The sequence below is a fragment of the Pleuronectes platessa genome, chromosome 22, assembly GCF_947347685.1.
Source record: "Pleuronectes platessa chromosome 22, fPlePla1.1, whole genome shotgun sequence".
In the NCBI taxonomy this organism is placed as follows: Eukaryota; Metazoa; Chordata; class Actinopteri; order Pleuronectiformes; family Pleuronectidae; genus Pleuronectes; species Pleuronectes platessa.
In genome coordinates this window covers 15,877,238-15,900,678 of record NC_070647.1, presented here as the reverse complement: position 1 = coordinate 15,900,678, position 23,441 = coordinate 15,877,238, and the positions used below count along the sequence as shown (strand labels likewise).

The window sequence follows — 23,441 nt, the reverse complement described above, 5'->3', positions numbered from 1 at the left end:
ACATTTATTGCAGCTGGAAACGTTCCACCAATTTCCAAAATGCTCCATGGCCACACGCAATAACTTTTATTGCAGCTGCGCTTCAAATATAATATATAAAGATGCACATTTGTAAAATGAGGAAGTCACTTCTGCCCTCAGCCGGCCACTGCCTCATAAATCAGATGAGCATTTATCCATTTTGCCGTGGCAGTGATGTAACAGTGACTCCTCACTAAACGAGGAGAGAGGATCTTAAGGAGCCGCTGATCAATGGGGGTCTTCAGACGGGGCTCTGTGAGCAGAATACCCAAAAAGGCCTCTGGGAGAAGCTCGCCTGGGGTCGTCCAATCGGCAGCGTCCATTAGCTGGAGGCAAAGAGATCTGTCTTTAAAACACAAACTCCTCCACTGTGGGCAGAACGGGGTCCGGGGAGGGCAAAGGGGCACGATGCTTGTATCGCTGCGAGGTCTGAATATTAATGTGAAGGATGCTGAAAGGCCCGGCTCAACTCTTCAACTCTCCTATGCTGGCATATCTTAAACATAAAGACCAACTTTCTGTATGAAGCCTTCCCAGAGGTGCCAGTCGGTGTGTTTCTAATGCTGCTGACCTCTCAGGCCCCCCCCCCTGCACGAACTCTGGATGCCCCTTCTGTCTCAGCTGTTGTCGGGGTTGTTTAAATCAAGCTGCTCTGGTGTTTGAATGCTGGATTAAGAAACAGGATGCTGCCAGTTGCCCGATTTAAATTTGGGAATTATGCAAGAGTGTGATGAAACACCCAGAGTCAAGCATCTCTGTTAAAGAAGAGGTGCATATACAAGAATATGCAAATGTTTGAAGCATACACTCTGTGTACAGATTCATGACGGGAAGGTTGCCCAAAAGTGAAACCAAAAGGGTCTTGATCGCCCCCTGGTGGCTGGCTGCTGTATAGCTCATAATCTGTGGGATATAAGCTAAACTAAAAAGTCTAAATATGAGTCAAATTGATATTTCTCAAAGATGATTATTAACAGTCTCTTTGTCAATATGCTGAGGAATGTGTATGTATGTGTGTGACTGTTTTATTGAGTCTTTAAACCGAACCCCTTGACTCGTACAGAGCGAGATCTACAACACGTTCCTGCTCTTGAGGAACATAAGAATAAACATCTCTTCTAACTTGTCACCAGCTTTATTCTCCCGTTCGTCCGAAGTACGAAATGCAAACAAAATATTATTAAACAAATCCAACATCTTTATGAGCGAGTAAAAGGTTTATGGCGACAGAATGTGGATACTGATCTTATCGATTTTCTTCCCAGGAAATATCAGACGTAATCTCGAACAGACGGAGAGCCGCTGTCTTCTGGTCTGACCCGTGTCTTTGTGATGGGATATGAGAGGCAGCTTGTGGAAGTCTTATCAAGCCGTCATCCTGTTGATTGCACGGCAATGGTGTTATCCCCCCCCCCCAGCCCTGTGATGGATGATGGACGATGTGAAGAGCGACGAGGTGAAAACAGATGACGGACTGTGATAGTGCGAATGTAACTTTCCCCCAGCCAGAGGAAAGTCGAGCGGGTGTTTTTGCCGGAGCAGAGCTCGGGGACTCTGAGGCAGTTAAAAGCCCATGCTGTGGGAAAGGGTACTTATCTGCCCGAGCTGATAGTACGAGGAGAATGGCGGTGGCGAGGTGAGGTGAGGACACTGGATGTCGGGGAAGTGACTTGTGAAGTGGTTTCCCCGCTGGGAGCCAGACGACACCGGAATCCTGCCTGAATCCGCCCGGGTGAAAGCCACAGGAAGGACATGAATAATTACAAATCAGAAAGCAGAGCAGGGTGGAGACAATCAGGAGAGTGGTCACAACTGAAGGTAAAACACAGTAACAATCAAACAGAGGACAATCAAATCAAACCTGGTGCAAAGACGCCCCCGGATCTCACCCTGAGCTTCTGTGATTTATCGGTTGCGTTGTTAAGAGCATCGAGACCAATTCATCAACAGACAGGAAGCAGCAGGAGGCGACTGCTCACTGCACAATATGTACCCTATACTCCTGGCTCTTTATAAAAGAGACATGTTGTGCTCATATATAGGTCGATCATTTTAATGTTCACATGCACTAAAGTTCAGGAAACACGTCACTTTCCTCAACTGTGTGATTGCTGCAGCTCCTCTCTTCAGCCTCTGTCTGAAACACTTGGTTTTAGCTCCTGTCCCTTTAAGGCGCCCCCTCCTGATAAAGCCCAGTCTGCTCTGATTGGCCAGCTGCTTCCAGAACATGTGAGAAATGTCTGACTCCCGCTCTCACTCTACTTGACTTTGTTGGTGGGGGGGGGACGACGACGACGACTTTATGATTGACAGCTGAGACTGGCTCGCGATCCCGATTACCACTGGACACCCTGTGAGGTGAAGATCGCAAGATGGTTGCGCCCACACCTGGGATATTGTATTATTATATCGCTATTTTTGTTCAATGTGATTAAGCAGAGACACATCGTCCATCTTTATCTGCAGTCAACGGTCCGAACCATGAAGTTCAGCGATGAAGGAATAGAACATGAACATATCTGTTCTTTGCCATCTTCTCTCTTCTGCCACCATGTTTTCTAACCTTGTGCGATGTCCCCAGCTTCTCCTCTTTCCTCTGCCAGCTCCAGTAAAGCCAGAGAAGTTGTTGGCAGTCCATCAGCTCGAGTTGCTCATCTCCTGGCAGCCCCTTCGTTCCCTCGGGGGTCAAGCTGTAGAGGAGACAAGAGTGAAGGACCCGTCCTGTCCTGGGCCTGCGAGGTCGAGCAGATGGCAGCGGAATAAACAGGTAAATAACCCAAAGTGACCACAAGGAGGGTTTGGAAAGAGACGCTTGTGTTCAATCGCTCTGCATCGAGCGTGACGATATAAAAACGAGCGTCCTCATCGCAAACAATGGCTCGTAAAACAAAGTGGATGATAAACCTCCTCTGTCGTCCACAGTGGAAACCAGCGTCGGGTGCTTCCGCTTTATTCCTGACCAGCTTTTAATGATCCTGCAATGGGGCCTATCGGAACCATTACATCATGTAGCGGTGTGGCAAGTGTGGCAATCCCAGGGCAATCATCACTGGCAGAGCCGATGAACTCCCATCTGGTCGGAGTGGAAGTGACTGATGGGCTGAACGGAGTCATTTCCTGCCATATGAAATCTGCTGTGGCTGCGTCTGTGTCACATTTGGAGGGAAAGTGACGGCTACACGAACAGGAAGGTTGAAAATCTCTTAACACGTACTTGATGTTTAATAGTCGCGGAGTGGATTCTCATCGGCCCACGCTCTCCTGCTCATTGTGCCAGGCCCGAGCCGACCCAAGCATATTTTTCACTGTTTAATCCCGCTCTGTTTTTCCAGTCCTTTCATTCCCTCGGCTGCTGATATGCTCCTCTCCTCCCCGGCACTCATTCTGCCACGCGCAGAGCATTCCTCGCCTCGTTCAAACACTGCCTCCGGAATTCCTGCCCTTGTTAAAATACTCCCCGATTCTTTTTTCGTTTTCTTTCTCCTGTTTTTCTTTTTGTTAATTTGCCCTCCGTGGAGCCGCCACCTCCGGAATGCACTCCTCCAAATGTCGCTGAGGAGGAGAGAGCGAGGCCTTGTCTGCAGCTTTGTTGTCTTCGCGACTCGAGGGCGGCAAAATTGCTTTTCTGAGGAGAAATTGATTGTAACGCAGCGTTGAAGAGGCTTCTGTTGTCTTGATTACTGATTTTTCTGTTTTATAAGACGCATTAAAAGATTCAATGGGCTGAGTTGCAGGCCTGGAGCAGCCAGCACAGAGGACATGGAGGTCATGTCTGTGGTATTTCTCTGGGAGTCTGGGAAGTTTACCAATCAGCGGGATATTTCACCATTTAATGTTACAATTGAAATTATATTATTTCCATTTTTAAATGAACAGTTTGTCGTTTTGGGGAAATGTGTTAATTCACTTGGAATTTACATGTTTAATGTTCAGGCTTTAGAGTGATATCAAACTTCTTATCTAACTCTCAGCAAGAAGGAAGTGAAAACTATTTCTCAAACTGTCCTTTAAGTCTGTTAATGTGCCTATTTGTCCAAAGTTGAATAACTTCTCTCTTGGTCCTTGTCCCATCCTTCAGGTTCCGTGAAATTCTGTTGTGTGTTTCTTCTGTGCTCTGTGTTGTTGCGTCATCCTGCAGAAAAACAAACCAGTAACAGAAGAGCCAGGCAAAATGAATGAGACCCGCTGGTAATGACACACTGATCGTTCCTCTGTGTGGGAAACAAGCGCACTTATCTCAACTCATTATTCGTTTGTTATGAGAAAAACACGATTTAACGGCGGCAGGAGGATTAACGTGCTCTGACAGATAACTCGAGAAATTGCTGTTATCGTCGTGCATGATCTATAGTATACCATCGTGGAGGTGAAGCAGCAAACTATCATTACTGGGAACGAGCTTCGGCGACTGGGTGACGTCACAAAAGCCGATTGAAAGTTTGGAACCTGTCGACCCTGGGAAAGAAAGGAAACAACCCCTTTTTGTTGGAAGTAGGATTAACAGTCGCTCGCCATTTGTCCCTGTTCCTCCAGTTTGAGATGAACACAAGGGGATTTTTCCGATCTGGAGCCTTTTCTTCTTGCACATGACAGAACTCTTGCAGGCGACTGACTGATCATAAACACCGTCTCAGGGGAATGAAAAATACGCCTTGAAATCTCCACGTCGTCAGTGAGGAGACAGAGAAACGCTCGCCGCCCCTTGAAGGTGTTTTAGTATAACACAAACGCTTCATTTAGCAAAGACCTTGAGGGCGTTGAAGGAAATAACATCTTCAAGTTCATCCAAAGATTTTACTATAATATTAATGACAATATGTTTTTCCAAGCACTTGGATTTTAACCTTTCTGGGTCCTTGACCCCCCAGAGAAAAGTGGACAACCTCCATTACGCTGATGTTGTTCCACGTTCAAGGAGAAGTAAATGATGGAGGAGTCTGGAAACAAGTGATAACAAGTTATGATTTGATAATTCTCTCCTGGCATCACTGCTTTTATCATGTGAAGTGTCTGGAGGCAAAAGTCATAAACAAGAGAAATAGTTTCTGGTGTTTAAACCCTCGTTATTTCTGCTCTGCTGCAATTTCTCTGGAAAGACCGTCCCTCTTCCTTTCTTCCATGGAAAGCTGGATTTGGGGAAAACCTTGCCTCTCTTCTCCTCCTCTTCCTCCTCCTCCTCCTCCTCCTCCTCCTCTCTCTCCTCCTCTTCATCCAGCCTTCACATCCGGGTCAGTTGGGTTGGTTGGAGCTGGATGCTGCCTTTAGGTACTTCTCGTAAAGTTGTCAACTTTGTAAAGTTTGGGATTTGAGAACTTCTCCTTGAGGCATTTGATCACAGTTCCTTAGTTCATGTGCCCAGATGAGTTTTAAAACTTTTCATATGAGCTTTTATTGTGTTTTTCTAATGATGCCTTACAAACCAACGCTTGTGGGATTGAAACTATTTTGGCATCTTAGAAAATCCCTGTGTGTTGCAGCCAAACATTGATTTGAACTAATTATCAGACATATCTATATGCTTAAGCTCAAATTACACTTTTGAGTATCTGAAAAACCAGCTGATTTATTTACTTCCAACAAGGAGGTTATGTTAATATTTGTTTGTTTGTTGTTACCAGTCTGACCCGAGGAACTCAAACAGTTTTTCTTAACTTTCTTTAACATTGTGAGATATTGACCTTTGCATCTCAAACATAAACTTTGGCAGGATGTTTGCACAATGCTCCCTGGAAAGAACTCCGATGTGAGAACACAGCAGAAGATCTCCTGGAGGCGTTTATCCGGAGGAGTGGGACGCTCCTCAGTTTTCTCCTTACCTCCTGGTATACTGTCCGTAAAACTCCACCTGGCTGCTCCACCTCCCGCTGAGTTGTGCAGGTGTGAAAGGAAAACTCTGGGTAAACTCTTGAGCCAATTCTTAGGGATTTTACCCGGAGGTCGTGTCTGAAAGCGGCCTTAGGGTCCTCCCTCTGCATTCACTCATGCGCCTCCTAGAGAGAAACTACCGATTCTCTCCGGAGTTCAGTCAGCTCAGGGTGTCCTACTTTTGACAGTGTTAATTCCCACATGAGAGGCAGCACGTGAAGGCACCACAAGTTGAGCAGCCCTCAGTTATCGCGGACTGATGATCCAGCTGCTGTGCGCGCGCGCGTGTGTGTATGTGTGTGTAAATGCATATATATATGTAGAAGTGTGCGTGTGAGAGTGTGTGTGCGCGCTGACATGGAAACATCTGTGGTTCCCAGTTGAAACCGGACACATTCCGGTGTTTCACCGGGCTGGTGGAGGGGAGGGGGGGAACCGCGCAACGGAGCGACCGAAGAAAACTTCTCCCACCGCCGCAGCACTCATGTGATCGGAGCCATGTCCCGGAGCCTGAAGAGGAAGAAGAACCACTGGACCGGCAAAGTCCACGAGAGCGTCCTGTGCAGGGACGAGCAGGGCCGGCTGGGGCTGGAGCTGCAGGGCGGCGCGGAGCATGGACTCTTCCCCGTCGTCGGCGAGCTGCCGGCGGGCGGCGCGGCGTGCCACAGCGGCCGGCTGCTCCAGGACGAGCTGCTGCTGGAAGTCAACGACACCCCGGTGGCCGGACTCACCACCCGGGACGTGCACGCCGTGGTGAAACACTGCAAGGACCCGGTGCGACTCAAGTGCGTGAGACAAGGTGAGAGCCCGCAGCAACTTTCCCCCCGCGTGTCCCGCTTCCAGTGTCCGGCTGGGGTTCTCTGGTTTCTGGGGAAAAGCGTCGGAGCTTCTCGGTGTTTTGACAGCGGAGCTATTGTCTCTAAAAACCCAAACATGCACGTAACTTTTGTTTTGTTTTGTTATTGTCTCCATCCCCGTGAGTTAACATTATTTCCATTGTTTGTGTTTAAAGTTTATTCATGTAGATGCACATTCTCTGCTCGTGTTGAGTCTGTGTTGTGTAGTTTGGGGCTTTTGAGGGGGTGTGTTACATTTCAGACAGTCAGAAAATACACATTCCAGTGTGAGGAATGCAATACTCTCCATATTCCCACAATAATATGACTTATAACACTCAAACCAGATCAATAGTACATACAAATATGCACAGTAGAACGTGCATGTTGTATATTTCCAAAGCAATTGATACATTTTAGTTTCTTTTAGTAAAACGATCCAAGTTTTTTTGTTAATTCTGAACTTTTTAAGGTTGTCTGTGATAGTAAACTGTATATTTTGATTAGAATAATTCAGAAAATATAACTCAATTCACGGACCAAGTATATTAATATAAGTCTTCTTAGTGTTTCTAAGTGTTTTAAATCTTCTGTGGTCAGATATGAACATTATTTCCATTATTAGTGTTGCAGGAAGTTTATTAGTCCTTAGTTTGTTGATTCTGCTTCTTTGTTGTGTAGATTTGGCTTTTAAAGACGTGTGTTACATTTGAGCGAGTCAGAAAATACACATTCCTGTGTATAAATATTGCTTCAATACTCTCAGACTCCTACATAACCAATAATATCATTTATAGTACTAAAGAAAATCCTGTTTCTTGATGTCAAGATTACCGAATTCCCGATTGCCTTTAATACCACTGACAGAAACATTGGATTAGATTACTGGATTAGATGGGATTGCGCTTTATTGTGAAGCTCCTCTGAAAATGTACCAAGTCTGTCTCGCACGCACTCAAACAAAACTGTAAAATGTGAATGTTTTATATATTTTAATGTACATAGATGTAAAGCAATTGATAGTTCAGTGATTGACTTAAAAAAAACATTGTTTTCATGTTATTCTTAAGGTAAAAAATGACAAGCTTCTTAATTGTGAACTTCTTTTATAAATCTGATGTTTAATATGTTATCTCCTCCGGGTTACTTGAGGTAACAAGTCATTTTTTTTGTCCTCAGGAAGTAGAAAATTGTTTTACATTTTTCGTTTCACCTTTGAACCTCACAGACACACAAATACACACAAATACACACACTTACCCTTGTGTACATACATTTTTGTAAAGCAGGCATTTACGTCCGTAATATTTATTATCCAATTTGTGCTACATTGAGTGGACTAAATTGGATTTGGAAAGGATATTGTATAAATATTAGAGCAAAATCCCAGACTCCCTATTTCAACATTATAGTGGTGTCACAGGAAATGAAAAATACCATAAATTAGGATAAGGTCATTTTAACACACTACTGAACGCTGCAGCAGAAGTCCCTTCAGGAGTGTTACGGGGGGGGGGGGGGGGGATGCTGAAACGGGAACACCTGATTCAGCTTCCATTTAAAAAGAGCAGATGTCATGTAAATCAACTCTAACTCGCACCAACTTCAAACTCCATCTAATGCATGACAACTGTGTCCAGTGGTGGTAAATCTCTTAAGTCACGGACACACTCCTCTGGTCGTCCGGGGCTCTGATCCTCGCGGCTAACGACACCGGGCGTCTTGCATTGTGAGCCGAGCGGAGGATCTGCGGCCTCTCGTTTGGGGGGGGGGGAAATCAGCCTGTAAGAGGCTTTGGATCAAAGTCTTAGCCTGTGTGTTTGTACGTGTGTGACGGTGTGGGGGTGCGATCCAGCGCCACACCAGGGATTTATTCAAATCGGCGGCCAAGCGTCTATCAATCTAATGTGTTACGATATTTTCATGAAATATTCATAACCCACGGTGATTGATATTCTCCCGTTGCTCTGCTTGTTTGTTTGATTGGCTGTTTACACTGTCGAGTTGTTTTTAATATGATTGATGTTTATATTAAGTAAATATTATGAAGCAGAAACGCACATTCGGAGTGTCTTTACAGCAGCAAGTTTAATATCAGATATTTTTTCTCCTCTCAGGGAAGGAACATTAAAATCCCGGGCACCATAGGTTGTCTGTGCCGGCAGCTTATTACAACCCTCAGTTAGGTTTTATTGTGCGGTGACCTCTAGCAGCTGTAGTAATTATGACGGGAGCGAAGGAGAGAGTCGAGTGAGGCAGCACAAAGAGCCACAACGTCCTTGTCAGGAGGAGGCTGGGGTTGTGTGGACGGACAAAACAAAAATGTCTTTCACTGACGCTGCTTTGTCCCATTTGAATTTATCAGACAATATTGTTTCTTTTACCCGAGACCATTCGACAAGTTTAACCCTGTGTTTAATATTTTGACAAAGTATGAACCCAAACCAAGATCTGTTTCTAAACCTAACCCATCTGTGGACATTCCATAAAGCTGTTTAAAACTTGAACTCAGCTTGAACTTGTCGGTAAAATGTCTGTGTCCGTCACGTGTTATAGACGTAGACAACAACAACTGTTAATACACATCTAATAGCGGCTGAAGATTTACAGTGAGCGCCTCTGCAGGGGCACCACATCACGAGACGCTCATCTGGGTCATAACAGAGTTTTGGGACAAACAACATGCATGTATAGACAAAACAAAGACCTAGTGTGACTAGATGACATACAAACATCAAATATTCCTACTTGCTGGAGGACCATATCATAGCTGGGTGCTGTCATGTAGTAGCAGACTTCCTGTGACGCTTACAATAAAAGAAATAGAAAGTATTTTGCTGTCGGGAAACTTGTTTGAAACCTTTAGAGTGTCTTTTTAATCAATTTCATCAGCATTCTTCGTTGTCCTTGTGTTTAAAATGAATTTCCCACTCAGTCTTTTTGATGGTAAACGAATCATTTCGGGAGGAGGCCTCAGATTGAAATAACCAGAGTCTCTTGATAGAACTGTTCCAGCCTATAAGCAGAACATTTTCATTTTTCTCTCGCAGTATTGGATGAACTTGTAAGATTTGCTGCATTTATAGTGTGATTGGGAGTGAATAACCAGTGATAATGATGGGGTAATAGTGTTTTCAGTTCTATGAGCTGTTTGTTGGCGGTGAATGTTGGCGGTGTACTTAAGATGAGGTGAAGGTTCTGTTAAAACCCGGCTGTAAACAAAAGGTTTTGTTCTCAGTGAATAGCTGCTCGGTGAACTTCAATCTGATCCACGGTTACTTGTAGAAAAGTGTGTTCAACTCTGCCCCGGTAGATTTTTTTCCATTCGAGGACGTCACCGGAAAAAACCCACTTCAGGAATATGAGGCACGATACTGGGTTGCAATGGATCCACTACTCTCCAATAAGACGTCATAAAAGTGGCCTTGTTTCCCAAAGGGAGGGGGTCACTCACCATACGTGCATGGTTGATCTCCAAAGGTTGTTCATGTGGCCTTGTTGAATAATGCATCTCGTCTGCATTGGTCTGCTGCTTTCACTAATGTCACATCTTTTAAAAAGAGCTGTCACTTGCTCTCTGGTTTGCCAACTTTCATGATGGTCGTCTCTGCAATAAAAAACAAGAACATGATTTACTCTTTCTGTTCTATTAAAGTCATCAGGACTCGTGTTTATGCATGCTTGCACTTCATTGCCCCATGTGAGGTAATATGACTTTCATTCCTCATGTCATCTGAAAACTTTGGGCACCATCCCCACTTTTATGTGCACACACATGCACGTACACAATATTAGGGTTTTTACGAGTCTCCAAAGTGAGGATTAGATTGCCAGAAGCAATCAGGCCCGGCCCTGCAGGACGTAATTAGGATCGCCACAAAACAATGATGGGTGTGCAGGAGAACATAGGGCGCAGTGACACAGAGAGTTCTCATTAGATTAAGACATTGAGGACAATGTAAGGATGGAAATGAGACCAGCTCCTGTGGCTCCTGTAGACTTGATGACAGTGAAGGTCAAAGTTGTCATTTTTTTCGGGAAATTTGATATATGCTTGGAAATAGACTTTTACTTGATGACATTTTCATGTGTTCCCCTTGGAGCGTTGCTTGTGTGCGTCCTCCAGTGTATCCGCAAGATCGCAATTAAGCCCATGAACAGCGGGGCAGTATTTCAAACTGCAACGCAAGGTCGGCAGCAAATTCTGGGCAAGTGACAAAACAAGGGCGGGAAATCATTACAGAGGCCAGGAATCCTTTTTTCTCCTGTTTGTAATATTAACATAACAGCAGTGGTCCCCAAAAAGGAAGCGAAGCATGAATCCAAACCAGAAGCGATGGAGAAAGCTGCGCTGGTTTTGCGGCGTGTTGTTTCAGATACTGGTGAGAGGATGAAATATGATCCATAACGTCCAGTCGAGGCCCAAACCCCTTTTGTTGTGAGAAGTGTGTTGTGAGAAGTGTGTATTTGGTTTCCAGGCTCCATTGACATGACCGAGAGGGCAGCGCTGGGTAATCTCTTGAAGTAAGACACCCTCATGTTTCTCCAACACCCGACTGAATAATGCATAATAACAATATCATATAAAAGAATGGAATAATAAAGTAGTGTTTTTATAATACAGAATGTGGTGGAGGTATCAGCATCACGTTGACGCTGGGAACAAATAAAATGTTTTCAACAAAGATTCTGGTGCCAGTGAAGGATGATGCAACAGTTATCTGCCTCTGAGTGGATATCATTTAATCCCCCAGGTGTACATGAAGCTAGGAGATAGCACGTGAACAATAAGAAGCTCGCTCGCAAAATAGTAAAAAAGCATCACCGGTGTTACAAATCCATTCTCTTGTCACTCAGTCGTACCTTTGGATAATCTGAACGAGGAGCCGAAACTCTAATCTTTTTTTTCTGTAATTCATAAAACGCTGCTGCCGAGACATCCAGATAAAATAACTTCACATCTCACTCCCTGCTCTTTCCCCTGCACCACTCCCTCTCTCACGCACACACAGTGCAATGCCCCAGTTCAGTTTTTTTTTCATATTTCAGCTCCAGTGAAGGATTAATGCAGCCGGCTATACCGAGGCTGTCACCGCATCTTTCAGTGCCGGTGTAGCGCGGAGCTCTCGCTGCAGCTGCGTGTGCGGCTGAGCAGCGAGTTCTGATTTAAGCCTCCTCAAGTGGCACCGGGTGCAGGTAAGAGCAGACATTTCCAGGTCAGCAATCAGTGTGCTCGCCGGGTGCCCACTTAGTGGAAACTGGTGTTGGGGGGGGGGGGGGGGGGGGGGGAGTCGTGGCAGCGGCCGCGTGGGCATGGGCACACAGAAATGGCCGCCAAAGTTAAAAGGTTGTTTCAGGCTGACACAGGGACTCGACAGATGACCCGTCAGGAGGCTTCTCCCTCGAGGGGGAAATATCTCCAGTGTCGTACGGGCGGCCCTTGAATTGGCAGAGCCGTTAATTGTTCCCAGAGGAGGAGCTGGGCTGCAGCTTCTCTCTAATGTCACATGATCATCCTCTGCTAATGGAGTTTGCCAGTTGTCATGGAAATATTAGAATTTGCTCTTTTTTTCTCCAGAGCACTTGAAGGACTTCTCATCCGTGTTGGATTAAAAGTTGAGGCTTCATTCTTGCTTTCTTACATTAAAAGTTAACTTCAATTCCACGTGACATTTATTCACATATTTTCATATAGTTCTCACCTTTTACTAAATTGTCTTTATATTTAATTTAATCGTTTAGTTTTTCACTTATTGCTCTTGTGCTTCAAGTTCCTGTCTTTATCTTTATGTATTTTTTTGGGGGGGGGTAATCAATACAATACAATTATACAATTACAGCCTACCCCTACAGCAGAAGTACATACTTAAGATAGACTTCAGAATGTGTGTGTGTATATATATATATATAATGTATGTGTATGTGTATATTGGATTATAAAAATACATGTAAATACAACAATGTTGCAAGGCAAAGAAAAGAGAGAGAGGATAATTCAATTAAAAAATAAATAAGTTTAGAGAAAATTATAAATAAATAAATGGGTAAATAAAGTAAAAAAATAAAAGAGGGGGGGTGTTGCCATCTAGACTCTCTCCTGTAGTGGGCTTTGTATGCTCAGTCTTTATCTTTATAACTTCTGGGTTAGTTTGTGTAGCTATTTTTGTGTATCTTGAACAATTTTGAACAATTTTTGTAGCTGGACGCTGTGTTTCACATAAAACGTGTAGGATGAAATAATGTATCCGCCATCAGCTGGTGTTTGCTGAAGCTGAAGGTTAAGGTCGGGCCGTATCGGATCAAAGGGATCAAAGCGTCTGGCTGACAGGAGTTCCTGAGCACAGAACACAATCCACACAGCAAATAAAGGAATTTTAAAACGACACCACACACGGTCGCCGCCGCAGCTCAAGGGGAAAGCGGGTGTGTTATGACACCATCAAGTCAATGGCGCATGCCCAAGTAATGGGATGACTGATGTGAGTGATGATGAGTCTGGACTGGTCACTGGTCTGTTGGGGGTTTGAACGATGGGACGGGGCGATCCCGGTGAAGTTGTGTTGAGTCAGACGCACACTGTTGCGTGGGAGTGTGGTAACGATTCTCTGTGCAGTCAGTCTCATCCGTCTTCTTGTCAGGGCCCCATTGAGAGTGTAAAGCTGCAACAGCAAGTGCAACACGGAGGGTGTGAGACATACACACACACACACACACACGTGCACAAAAAAGGCAGCTATCAGCCAGAGTGTGTGTGTGTGTTACTGTGTATGTGTGTACGTGTGTTTACAGTATGAGCGTATCCCTGGAGCCGTAGCACCACTTACTACATGCTGTCCAATCATGCTTGACAGAGGTTTGGTGGAAAGAACCTGTTGTCGTTGCCTCTGTTACACTGTCTGACTGCTAGGCTCACCTCTGGGGACAGGTAATGATAAGACACACACAGAGACACACACGTAGACACACACAGAGACACACACACATCGTTCTCTCCTTGTCAACATCAGCCATCTGTTGTGCCAAGTGGAAGAAATGGAAAAGCTGCAAACTGCTGCCTGTGCCCTTACATGTGTGTCGAGTTGTGTTGCGTTGCGTGAACATGAACACGGATACCAGACTATACACTGCTGTGTGTTTGTGTTTCATGGCAGTGAATACACATTAACTGAATGCACCAGTGAGTGTCTCTCCACTGCCGTTTTCCTCTTTTTAACGGTGAAAGGAGGTGGAGGAAATATTTATGACCTTCTTCTCCATTATCTCACTTCTATAAATAAATGGTATTTGGAGCATAAAGAAACTGTGAATAGGAAGGAGCCCTTTACCTTTTCATTACACCAGACTATAGATGAATGAGACTGTGTTGTTGTCGCCGTCCGTCCCACAAAGTGCCGAATTCGAATGCTCCTTTTATATCTGTGGTCTTTGTGTGTCTCTGTAGGTTTTCCCTAAGTTAATGTATGTTTTTGTACCTTTTTGCAAAAAGCTTAATTAGGATTATGATCAACTGTAATACTTTGCTACAGGAAAATATTGATAGTCAAACACATTTAAGCCTTTTGCTAAATGAGGGAGGATTAAACATCTCGCTCTTGTGTAACACTTGAACAGCAAACGTGTCCTTTTGTCTGCACTGGTCTGTTCGGATGTGGTGGGAGAGACATCTTGACAACTGATGGACGATTTTAGGAAGCCAACAATTAACAAGACTTTTAGAATCTGTTATGAAATGAGAAAAAGTCAAATTTGAATCCTATCAGCTGGTGTTTTCTGGACATTAACACATCAGTAGCATTCTGGATGATTTATTTACATTGCACTGTACACGTATACAGTTTTTAGCTGAGTGACACCGGAGTCGTGTTCTTTAGTTTAACAGGAAAGCTCATTCATCATAAAATGACACCTGTGATTTACGTTGTCAAGTCTCGATGACGGCTCTTTCATCCCAAAGCAGCTGATTCTTCTGATCTCTGCAACAAATCAGAGCTGTCACCTTTGGTTAAGGTTTATGTTTCTAGCAAGTAGAGCCGTGTTTTTCCCAGTCCTCCTTTGGGCCTCTTTTTATTTTAAGAAAAACAAGGCCACAAATAGAGGTGTTGTCGACCCAGCAGCCCTGTAGGCCGACGATGAACCAGTGTAAACATGGGATTGTGGTTTTGAAGCTGTGATGAATCAGAAAATACTCCGATGGACTGCTGTTGTGCAACCTGCAAAGTTTTATCGCTGCAGCCCCTGGACTCTGTGAGATTTTTGTGGAGGGGGGGGGGGACCTGAACGATTTTCCCATTTCGTGCAGAGCAAAGTTAATATTTCTTCTTCTACCTTCAAACTGTATGAATATAAATGAGCTCTAAATGAGGTGTTTTGGAAGCGCAGGCACCGGGGAGGGTGAAATTGTCTGACCTGCTCACGGAGAGATGGGAATATTAAGAAAACTCCTCGGCCCACACAAGTTGTTGCTGATTCACCAAAAAAAAAAGTAGAGCGATCAATACGGGGCGATTAAAGCTGTTCTGAGAGCAGCGCTGGTCGGTTTGTCCTTCGCCGCCCCGTCTCTTGGCAAGGATCAAATAGTTTTGTCTTCCTCTTCTACTCGGTCGAGTGTGGGTGTATGAAGAGGAGCATTTGTATCCATTTGGGTGTTTCTGAGTGGATTAGGGGCTGGACCAAGATGGATTTTTTTTTTTTTTAATGCTAATCGAGCCACAGAGGTTGAAGAATAAATGACTAAACATGCTGCTTAAGGAGAATATCTAATTTAGGTAGGACTCTCACAACTTCCAGGTTAGGTAGGGGGCGCTGGTGAGCTAGTTCAGACTGGAGCTGTAGCCCTAAAAATAAGATTATGGGCTTGAAAATTGTATCCTTGTCATTTGTCATTATTTTTGACATATGGAGGAACAAGAATAGATGTAGTTCAATTAGATTTCTGCCTTTTCAATCATCGTGAAATACCCTTCTGTATTTGTGTCACGCTCATCGAGCATCCAATCCAAACTGTCCAATCCCCTGGAGGAAACTACACAAGCCCGACTCAAACCCAATAGGTTCTTGTTTTCTGTCTCAAACCGACCAGCCCCTGATGCAGCTGCACAGTGTTTGTGTCACCTTGTCCCTGAAACACATCGTTATTCCTTGATTTCCCTGATTCAAGACTTCTGCAGTGTAAACAAATCAGGGGGCACCTTCACCTCCTTCACCACCTTCACCCCATCCTGTGCTCTGATTGGCTGGAGTTGTTGCTGGAGCTCTAGTTGTCTGGAAGTCAAGTTGGACTTCAGTGTATGATTCTGTTCTGGCCTTAATGCTCAGCTAAGGTGACATGTTCTGGTTTTAGCTCAACACCTGAAGCACACACTTGTTTCATTCCAGTCGAGAAGGCACCACAATGTTGAATTAGCTCTTTAGAGTGTCCAGTAAAAACCTTGGATGATACTACAGCTGCTTTTGCAAAGAGCTGAGGCTGAAACTATTCAAAATCCTGTAGGTGTCAAGAGTTTCTATTATTATTCACATTACACTGTAGCCAACCATTGAGTACATGTAAAAAAGAACACTATGTGTGGCTGATGTATTGATCGAGCGTTTACACTGTTAGAAACAAGATGTGCAGCCCAGAAGTGACAGAGCAGCAGTTTCTGACAAGATGAAGCGTCTGCACTAGCACTGGGAACCAGACATTGATTAACCGCCGGGCTGGACGCACCCTACACGGAACGATGACGCGTATTATTATCGTGTCCATTCAATTAAACCTGCCACGGTCGCTGCGTGTTAAAGCGTCCATGCATTGACCACGTATGTCCCCGACACAAGAGGATGGTTCTGTCTTCTTTGGGGATTCCTGTCAAGTCTCTACTAGCCGTTAGCTTCCCTCTGGCGGCCTCCCTCCGCCCACCCTGCCCTGCCGGCTGTGCCTGCAGCGAGGTCACCTCCAGCCGCTTCAAGCCAACTCACATCCTCATCTCCTGGGAGTTTTTATTTTATTATTTTTTTTATACATATGCAGCGCTGACTTTCTCTCGCCCTCGCCTTTCTCTCGCCGTTTTCTCTCCGTCTCGCTAACACTCTCGCCCATTTCATCCCGATTCCCCCGGTGGGAAGCGAGAGAGCGGCGTGTTCACGTAGGTTCGGGAGATGAGGAAACCGACTCCGTCTGTCTGTCCCTGAGCTCGCAGACATTATTCATGCCTTTGCTCTCAGGGAAAGACAGGCTGGCCATAAGAGAGAGAGAGAGAAGGAGCCCTGATGCTCAGCAGATGCAGAGAGAGGAAGGGATGGAAGGAGGAGGAGAGGGAAGGAAAGAGCATTGACAGGTGCTGTTCTGCTTTAAATTCAACTGACAACCGCAGCAGTTCTGTCGCTCGTCCGTGGGACACATCAGCTCGTTCTCCTCCGACACGTCTCGTTCTGTTTCCAGTCGTTCGATGTTTAGAGTGAAATCTCTTTCAAAGCTGTTTTTGTTATTGAAATGAAGTGACAGAGGATACAGTAATAAGATTTGCTGTTTGACAAATGAGGCCTGATTTAATGTGCTTGAAAAATAATGAAGATGAGATTTTTATAGTGTTTCACAGAAAGTTGAAACGAGATTAAGTCGTCACCTCTTATTGTCGGATATTCAGATGAGTGGAGAGGAAGCCAACAGTTATTTATATGCTTATTAAGGACTAAGCACAAATCGCTAAAATATAATTTTTCATTTTTCTGACACATTGACTGATATAAAATGAAATAAAGTAATGAAATGACACGGCTCAGATTAAATCAGATCTTTTTCTATAGAATTGAAATCCAATTGAATTTAAATGTACCTAAAAAAATTGCAATAATATAATATTATGAGCAAGACAGGAAGAAGTAATGTTGAATCTTGATTTTTGTAAATTCAGATTTCACTCCAGAGTAAAGTTCCATAGAATCAATATCATGACTTTTCTATCTGACATGAATTGTTGTAGTTTCTCACTCTGACACATGTCTTAACATGATGTTCAGTTTATCTATCCTCATGAATATTTGTATATAGTCAAACAATGCCTACATATATGTAAATAATGAAGTATCTCAAACTCTGAATAGAAACTGTGTATTTGACTATAATCTCCTGACCTACATGAAGCAGATAAAACACGTGCGTTAGTCAGAAGACATCCTGCTCATATGTAATTAAATCTATATTTTCTGCATAATCAGACTCTTTGATTTAGATCAGATCTTCTTGTCAATTCATTATTTTTTTTAAATTCAAAGACGGAGCTTTGTGACTTGGCACAGCCTCAGAGAGATCGTCTTCTTTTATAATTTGGCGAGCAGTTGGACGACTAATCTTTCAAATGTGTCGGAGCGTTTCATTCCAAATCTGATCCGAACCCAGTTCTCTCGGCTCTTTCAACGTTTCAACGTTTCCGTCTCGACTGAGTTGACGCGTTCACGACTGCAAAGTGTCACAGGTCGCTGTCGTGTGGAGGATGATGCAGTTTGACAGGATCGTGCGTTTCAATGCAAATAGTCAACAGCCATGGAGGGAATTGAGATTTGATTATTTGTTTGAAGGCTTCATTTGTGTCTTAGATGCTACAGGTTGGAAAAGATGAATCATCCCTGTGTCTTTCTACTTCATTCTAAAAGTACAATTACACAGCTCAGTGTGATGCAGTGGGTTTGGTTGAGAAAATGGTTTTCGAGAGCATCGAAGACAAAGCGATCCTCTTTGAGTTTTTGCTCCGTTTTAGCTCGGGTGCGCTTGTTTTCGATTCCTCAGGCCCTCTTTGGACAAGCTCATTAATTAATTATTGGTAAGAGATACACAACATATTGGTATAACACAGTATGTTTTTGAAAGAAAAACTTGGATGATTCAGTTCATGGAAGTTTAAGCTTTAACCTTCATTTCTTATTTCTATTATAAAGACCTTTACCTTGGATATAATGCCTTGTATTACAAATGTAGTATATTTTTATATATTTTTACACTTTTGTTTGAGCTGAGTACAAAGTCTGAGGTTAATATCGATCTTCTGTGTTTCCTGCCCGACTTGCTTGTTTTGATGTAGAGTAAAATGCAGAAGACAGTCTGGGTTGTCAGTCTCACTGTGGCCATGCACTGTTCTCTGTAACCTGTGGCTCTCAGCTGTTGTTCCCCCCCTTCTGCTTAATTACTTTAAACATTGATTTTATGCTTCAGTAGCTTCTTGCAAGCTAAAAAAATATTGCGTTCAAAACCCGGCCCCTGTGACTCCCAGTGCAGTTTGAGTTGGACACTCGTCGATAGTAGTAGAAAGCGTAGCTCAGACTCGGCTGCTGATTGAGAACTCATCCTGCTCGGGGGCGTCTGCGACATCTGCATTCGGTGTAGATCTCCATCGGAATTCAGAAAACACTTCCTCTGTATCTCTCTATATTTAAATGCCAGGGTAGAGCGCATTTGCGACTCGTGATGAAGAGGCTGCAGAATGTAGAGCAGACAGATACACACGCTTTTCCTCCACAAGTTCCCATCGCCCTGAGGCAGCCCAGCCATGCTGTGCAGCTTTCTGGACCTCGGGGAGGTGCAAAGGGGACGAGGCAGCCGTCTGGCATTGCACCGTCCTTCCCTCGTCCACGTGTCCCTGCAGAATCCCTGTTATTCACCACTAGGTATGCAGTAATTAGACCGAGGTCAGGGGAGTGTGTGGGCTCTCTGCGTCCCGCCCCAACGTAACATCGTCTAAAAAGTGGGGCGGCGGTTGTTGTCTGACTTCCTACAACAATTAACACAATGTCCCGGCTCTTCACTGACCTCCCTCCTGCCCTGCTGTTTGCGCACCAGCTTCATTAATAGCCCTCCTTACCCTCACACCCGATTATTTTCCTTTGGTTTAAAGGCGTCACGGAAAGAACTGACTAATGAAACGAAGAATTGGGGACGCCGTCATCTCGGCATCTCCTTCGCTCTCCGACTTGAGGCTCAGTCCTCGGGCATTAAAATGTGATTTGTTCTTTTTAGTCTCCTCGGTGGAACTGCTTTTTGAAAGGTCACCGCTTACAACACTCTGGCTCCTGCAGAATTAATCCTATCACATTTGAAAACGACTTTGTGCACGGACCCCAACTGTAGCTTAAGTTCATGCCCTGAATAACAAGCTTTTTCTCATTGTCTCCCCCCCGAAAGATTATTCCACCTACTTAATTTAATGAGCCTTTTGTCCACTTTCTCAGGACTCTCAATTTCTTTTTGATTCCTTTACCTCAAGGGTGTGCGTATACTGTCTGCAGACTTCATTTTCTTTGGATAATTTAAGAAGTGTAACCTCTTAGCTCCCAAAAACATGGATTCGCATTGAAGGTGGGAATTAAAGGCGAATTGAATCTTTCTAATTTCATTTTAAAGGGGTACCCTGGGAAGAAGAAAAGACAAAACAGTAATTTTAAAACAATGGTTTGTATCCAGACAAAGGGACCAATTTGTCACCATGCATTGGCTGAAATAGTCTACCCCCCCCCAATTAACCACCAAATCCAACACGGTTCCACCAAGTATTGGAAAATGTTTCCTCAAGTTTCTCAAGTGTGGGAGCTGTGGTGGAATTTAACGCTGCTCCCATGTAGCACCGGCTTCTCTAAGCTCGTTAAACTGTCCAGTAGCCCCTGGCTTCACTCCACCGGCCCAGACCAATGCCTCTATTAGCCGCTCCTTCATCCGCAGACTGACTACTATATGAGCCTCCCCTGGTTCCTGTGGCAGATTGTATGGGGTTTAGCCCCGGCCTTGCTTCTAGCCATTATGATGAGTGATGGCCCTCTATTATTCTAACTTGAAAGCATCCGTTGTTATGCTAATAAGGCATGGCAAATGAGGGCTGCATAGCTTAGCTTCCTTTCTATCTCGATTTTCTACATTGACTCTCTCCGCTGCTTCCCGACCTTCCCTCATTTCCCTTCCCTTTCTCTCTCTTCCTGTGCCAGCGTGCATTGTGGGTGTTGTCATCCGGTCCCCGCAACACCGGGACCTCCCGCAGAGAGGAGTTGTATGGTGTTTTTCTCATATCTGCGACGGAGCGCTGCAGGCAGAGCCTCGTCACCGAGTTGGTCCCCGATGGTAGAGCGGTGCCAGCCCCAGCCTCACCACCGCTGAAAAGACACCTGGTGAAACAAGAGCGAAGCCGCCCAGCTGTGTGCAAATGATCAGAGAAGTTTTCCAAACGGCAAAGAATGGGTTGATTGCCACCCGGTGCTAGTTGGAGGGATATGATGGAGTAGATGGACCAGAAATTAAGCAAATATCCTTTAAGTTTACGTCAAAAGCTCCAGTTCCTTCATCTGTTCCTTCTTCTTCTTCCTCCTCTTCCTGTACCGGGCACATGGCCGCTGTAGACATTCTTCCCGAGTTTTCAGCAAAGTTGACAACATCATCCAAATAGACAGCGCAAGCCGACGGAGCGGAGAGACCGATCATTCACGAGCCTCTGACAGGTAGCTGGAGCCTTTTCGCAAACAGACACGGTGTAAGAATAAAGTCCAGATGGAGTTTTAAACGCACTGATCTCCGGGGCCCTTTGAGACGGTGAAACCTGCCAGTAACCCTTCGGCAAGTCAAACTTTCTTACATACTTGGCTGAGCTGACACAGACTACACAGTCTTCCATGCGTGGTAAAGGAAACACATCTGGCCTGGTGATGGTGTTTACCTTCCAAAAATCCATGCAAAGTCTGAAAGGGGAGAATCATCATTTTTGAACGCAAGTATTAAAAGGCTTTGCAATGAGGTGGTCATCACAAAAGGCAGCTGGAACTGATCCTCACATATTCAGGGTATCTCCAACAACACAGTGGACTACACTGTACCTAGATCTCCACCTCCTCTCTATTGTCAGAGCAGATTTGACCTCCTCTCTCACACCTTCCTGCAGCTGCCTGACTGCTGCACACTGGATGTGCCCTCTCCAGTTGAGTCGTACGCTGACTCACACTGAGGCATTGAGACATTTTCTAAACGCTGCCAAACAGAATGCTCTCTTCTCTCCGCAGGGCGCCGTTCACGAGCGCCGGAGGATGAATACCAGCCCTGGCTTCTTGTCATCGCACATTATGGTCCAGTGTTGATATTATTTTTTTTTGCTGCACTGTGCACCTTTTACAGTTTGTACACTAGTTTGTGAGGGAGGTCTGCAGGCACAGAGAGCAGTTAGTGGGAAAGAAAATATAAGAAAAATAAGCCTCTAGAATATTCTTCATAGCCCGTGTGTCTTGCTAATATTTCACACTTTGCTTGAGGTTAATATAATTATTATTATTAGTATGCCAAGGATTGCTGTGAGTTGTGTTTTGGTATTTACTCTCTAACGCGCTAACATCCAAATCCTCTCATCTAGCAACTCTGGTGCCCTTATCAACAGAGTGAGTAAATCCCTGTGAAAAATAAACCCAAACACTCTTTCTCCATCTATCCCTCGTTTCTGCAAACCCCCCTCCCTCCCCAATTCATTCTGGCCAGCGACCTTTCTTCCAGTGATGTGTGTGTATGTTGAGTAAAAGTTCAGACTTGGCACATGGACCATACGGCCCTGGCCCACAGTATTAATTAGGTCAAACTGATATTCACAGTTCCCTAAACGGCTCCGTCCAAGACATTCCAGAGCAGCCACCTCGAGGCCCGGAGGCGTCTCTGCTCCCGGTAGAAAGGCCTTGTTTACTGAGGCCTTGCGAATTATCACAGCAGCTTGGCCCCGGGGCATGTTGAGATTCATGTCCTAACACTGCTGGGAAAGATGAGAATTTAGTGTCATCCTGTAACTTATCAGGAGCCTCCTCCTCCTCCTCCTCCTCCTCTTGCTGCAGCCACAGGGAGGAGAAACAATCTCTTCATGCACGGAAAAACTCTTTATTCAAGATCCGTGCTAAACTGTTTACAGCCAAACTCTCACTGCTCCCGGTCATTCACGGGGAAAACACCGAGACTCACACACGCTCTAACACTGGAGGGTGTTTGCAGCTGTTACTGGCAGATATGTCACTCGGTCAAATTTGAATAATCAATCGTCCTCGGCTCTTCTTTTGCATTTAGTTGAATTAAATGACCAAATACTTAAATGACTCACAGGGAGGTTTAAAGGGGGTTTGAACCATATACCAGCTGTGGATGCTCTAAGAATAATAAAATGTCTTAAATGTTTGTTTTGGCACTTCTTGAGATTTTTATTCAGGAACTTAGAACATTAGCAGACTTTAATTCTGCATTTCAAAGGAGTATCAATCCATTTTTACAGATATTGGTGTTTTTGAATCGGGGACTTTAATTAAGGCTAATTGTTTTTGATTTATATAAGTGACATTAAAGCAGTTTAAATGATCTGAAGTATCCATTTACCAGCTTGTTATTGTTGGATTATTTCGGAGGTTTCTTCCTGTTAAAAGGGAATTTTCCTTTTGTCTCCACTGCTGCCAAGTGTCTGCTCATCGTGGGTTTCCCTGTAATATTATAAAGTTTTGACCTGAAGTGTTTTGAGATGATGTTTGTTGTGATTCGAGTTGAAGATTTTTCAGACTTGTGGAAACTCTGAGATATGTTTGTAGAACGAGAGAAGGTTTTGCTTCATGGTTGATTTGTTTATTTGTCAGCAGGATTACTCACCCAAGCTTTTAAAGAGATTTTACTTATTTCCCAGGGAATAATGGATGTTTAAGCAAATAATAAGGCATGTTAAGGGGACTGATACTTATGAAAGTATGAAATAA

The 23,441-nt window shown here is 44.4% G+C and overlaps 2 protein-coding genes across 2 annotated transcripts in view; both read left to right on the top strand.

Moving 5' to 3' along the window:
* gnai1 (guanine nucleotide binding protein (G protein), alpha inhibiting activity polypeptide 1) overlaps nucleotides 1-23,441 on the top strand; it is a 204,665-nt gene that overhangs the window by 34,260 nt on the left and 146,964 nt on the right. The gene's annotated exons all lie outside the window — the stretch shown is intronic.
* The window catches only part of magi2a (membrane associated guanylate kinase, WW and PDZ domain containing 2a), a 169,971-nt gene continuing 152,662 nt past the window's right edge, over nucleotides 6,133-23,441 (top strand). Inside the window, exon 1 of the mRNA XM_053414651.1 lies at nucleotides 6,133-6,685. Within this exon, the coding sequence (XP_053270626.1) occupies nucleotides 6,385-6,685 (301 nt within the window). The 5' untranslated portion in view covers nucleotides 6,133-6,384. The remainder of the gene's footprint in view (nucleotides 6,686-23,441) is intronic.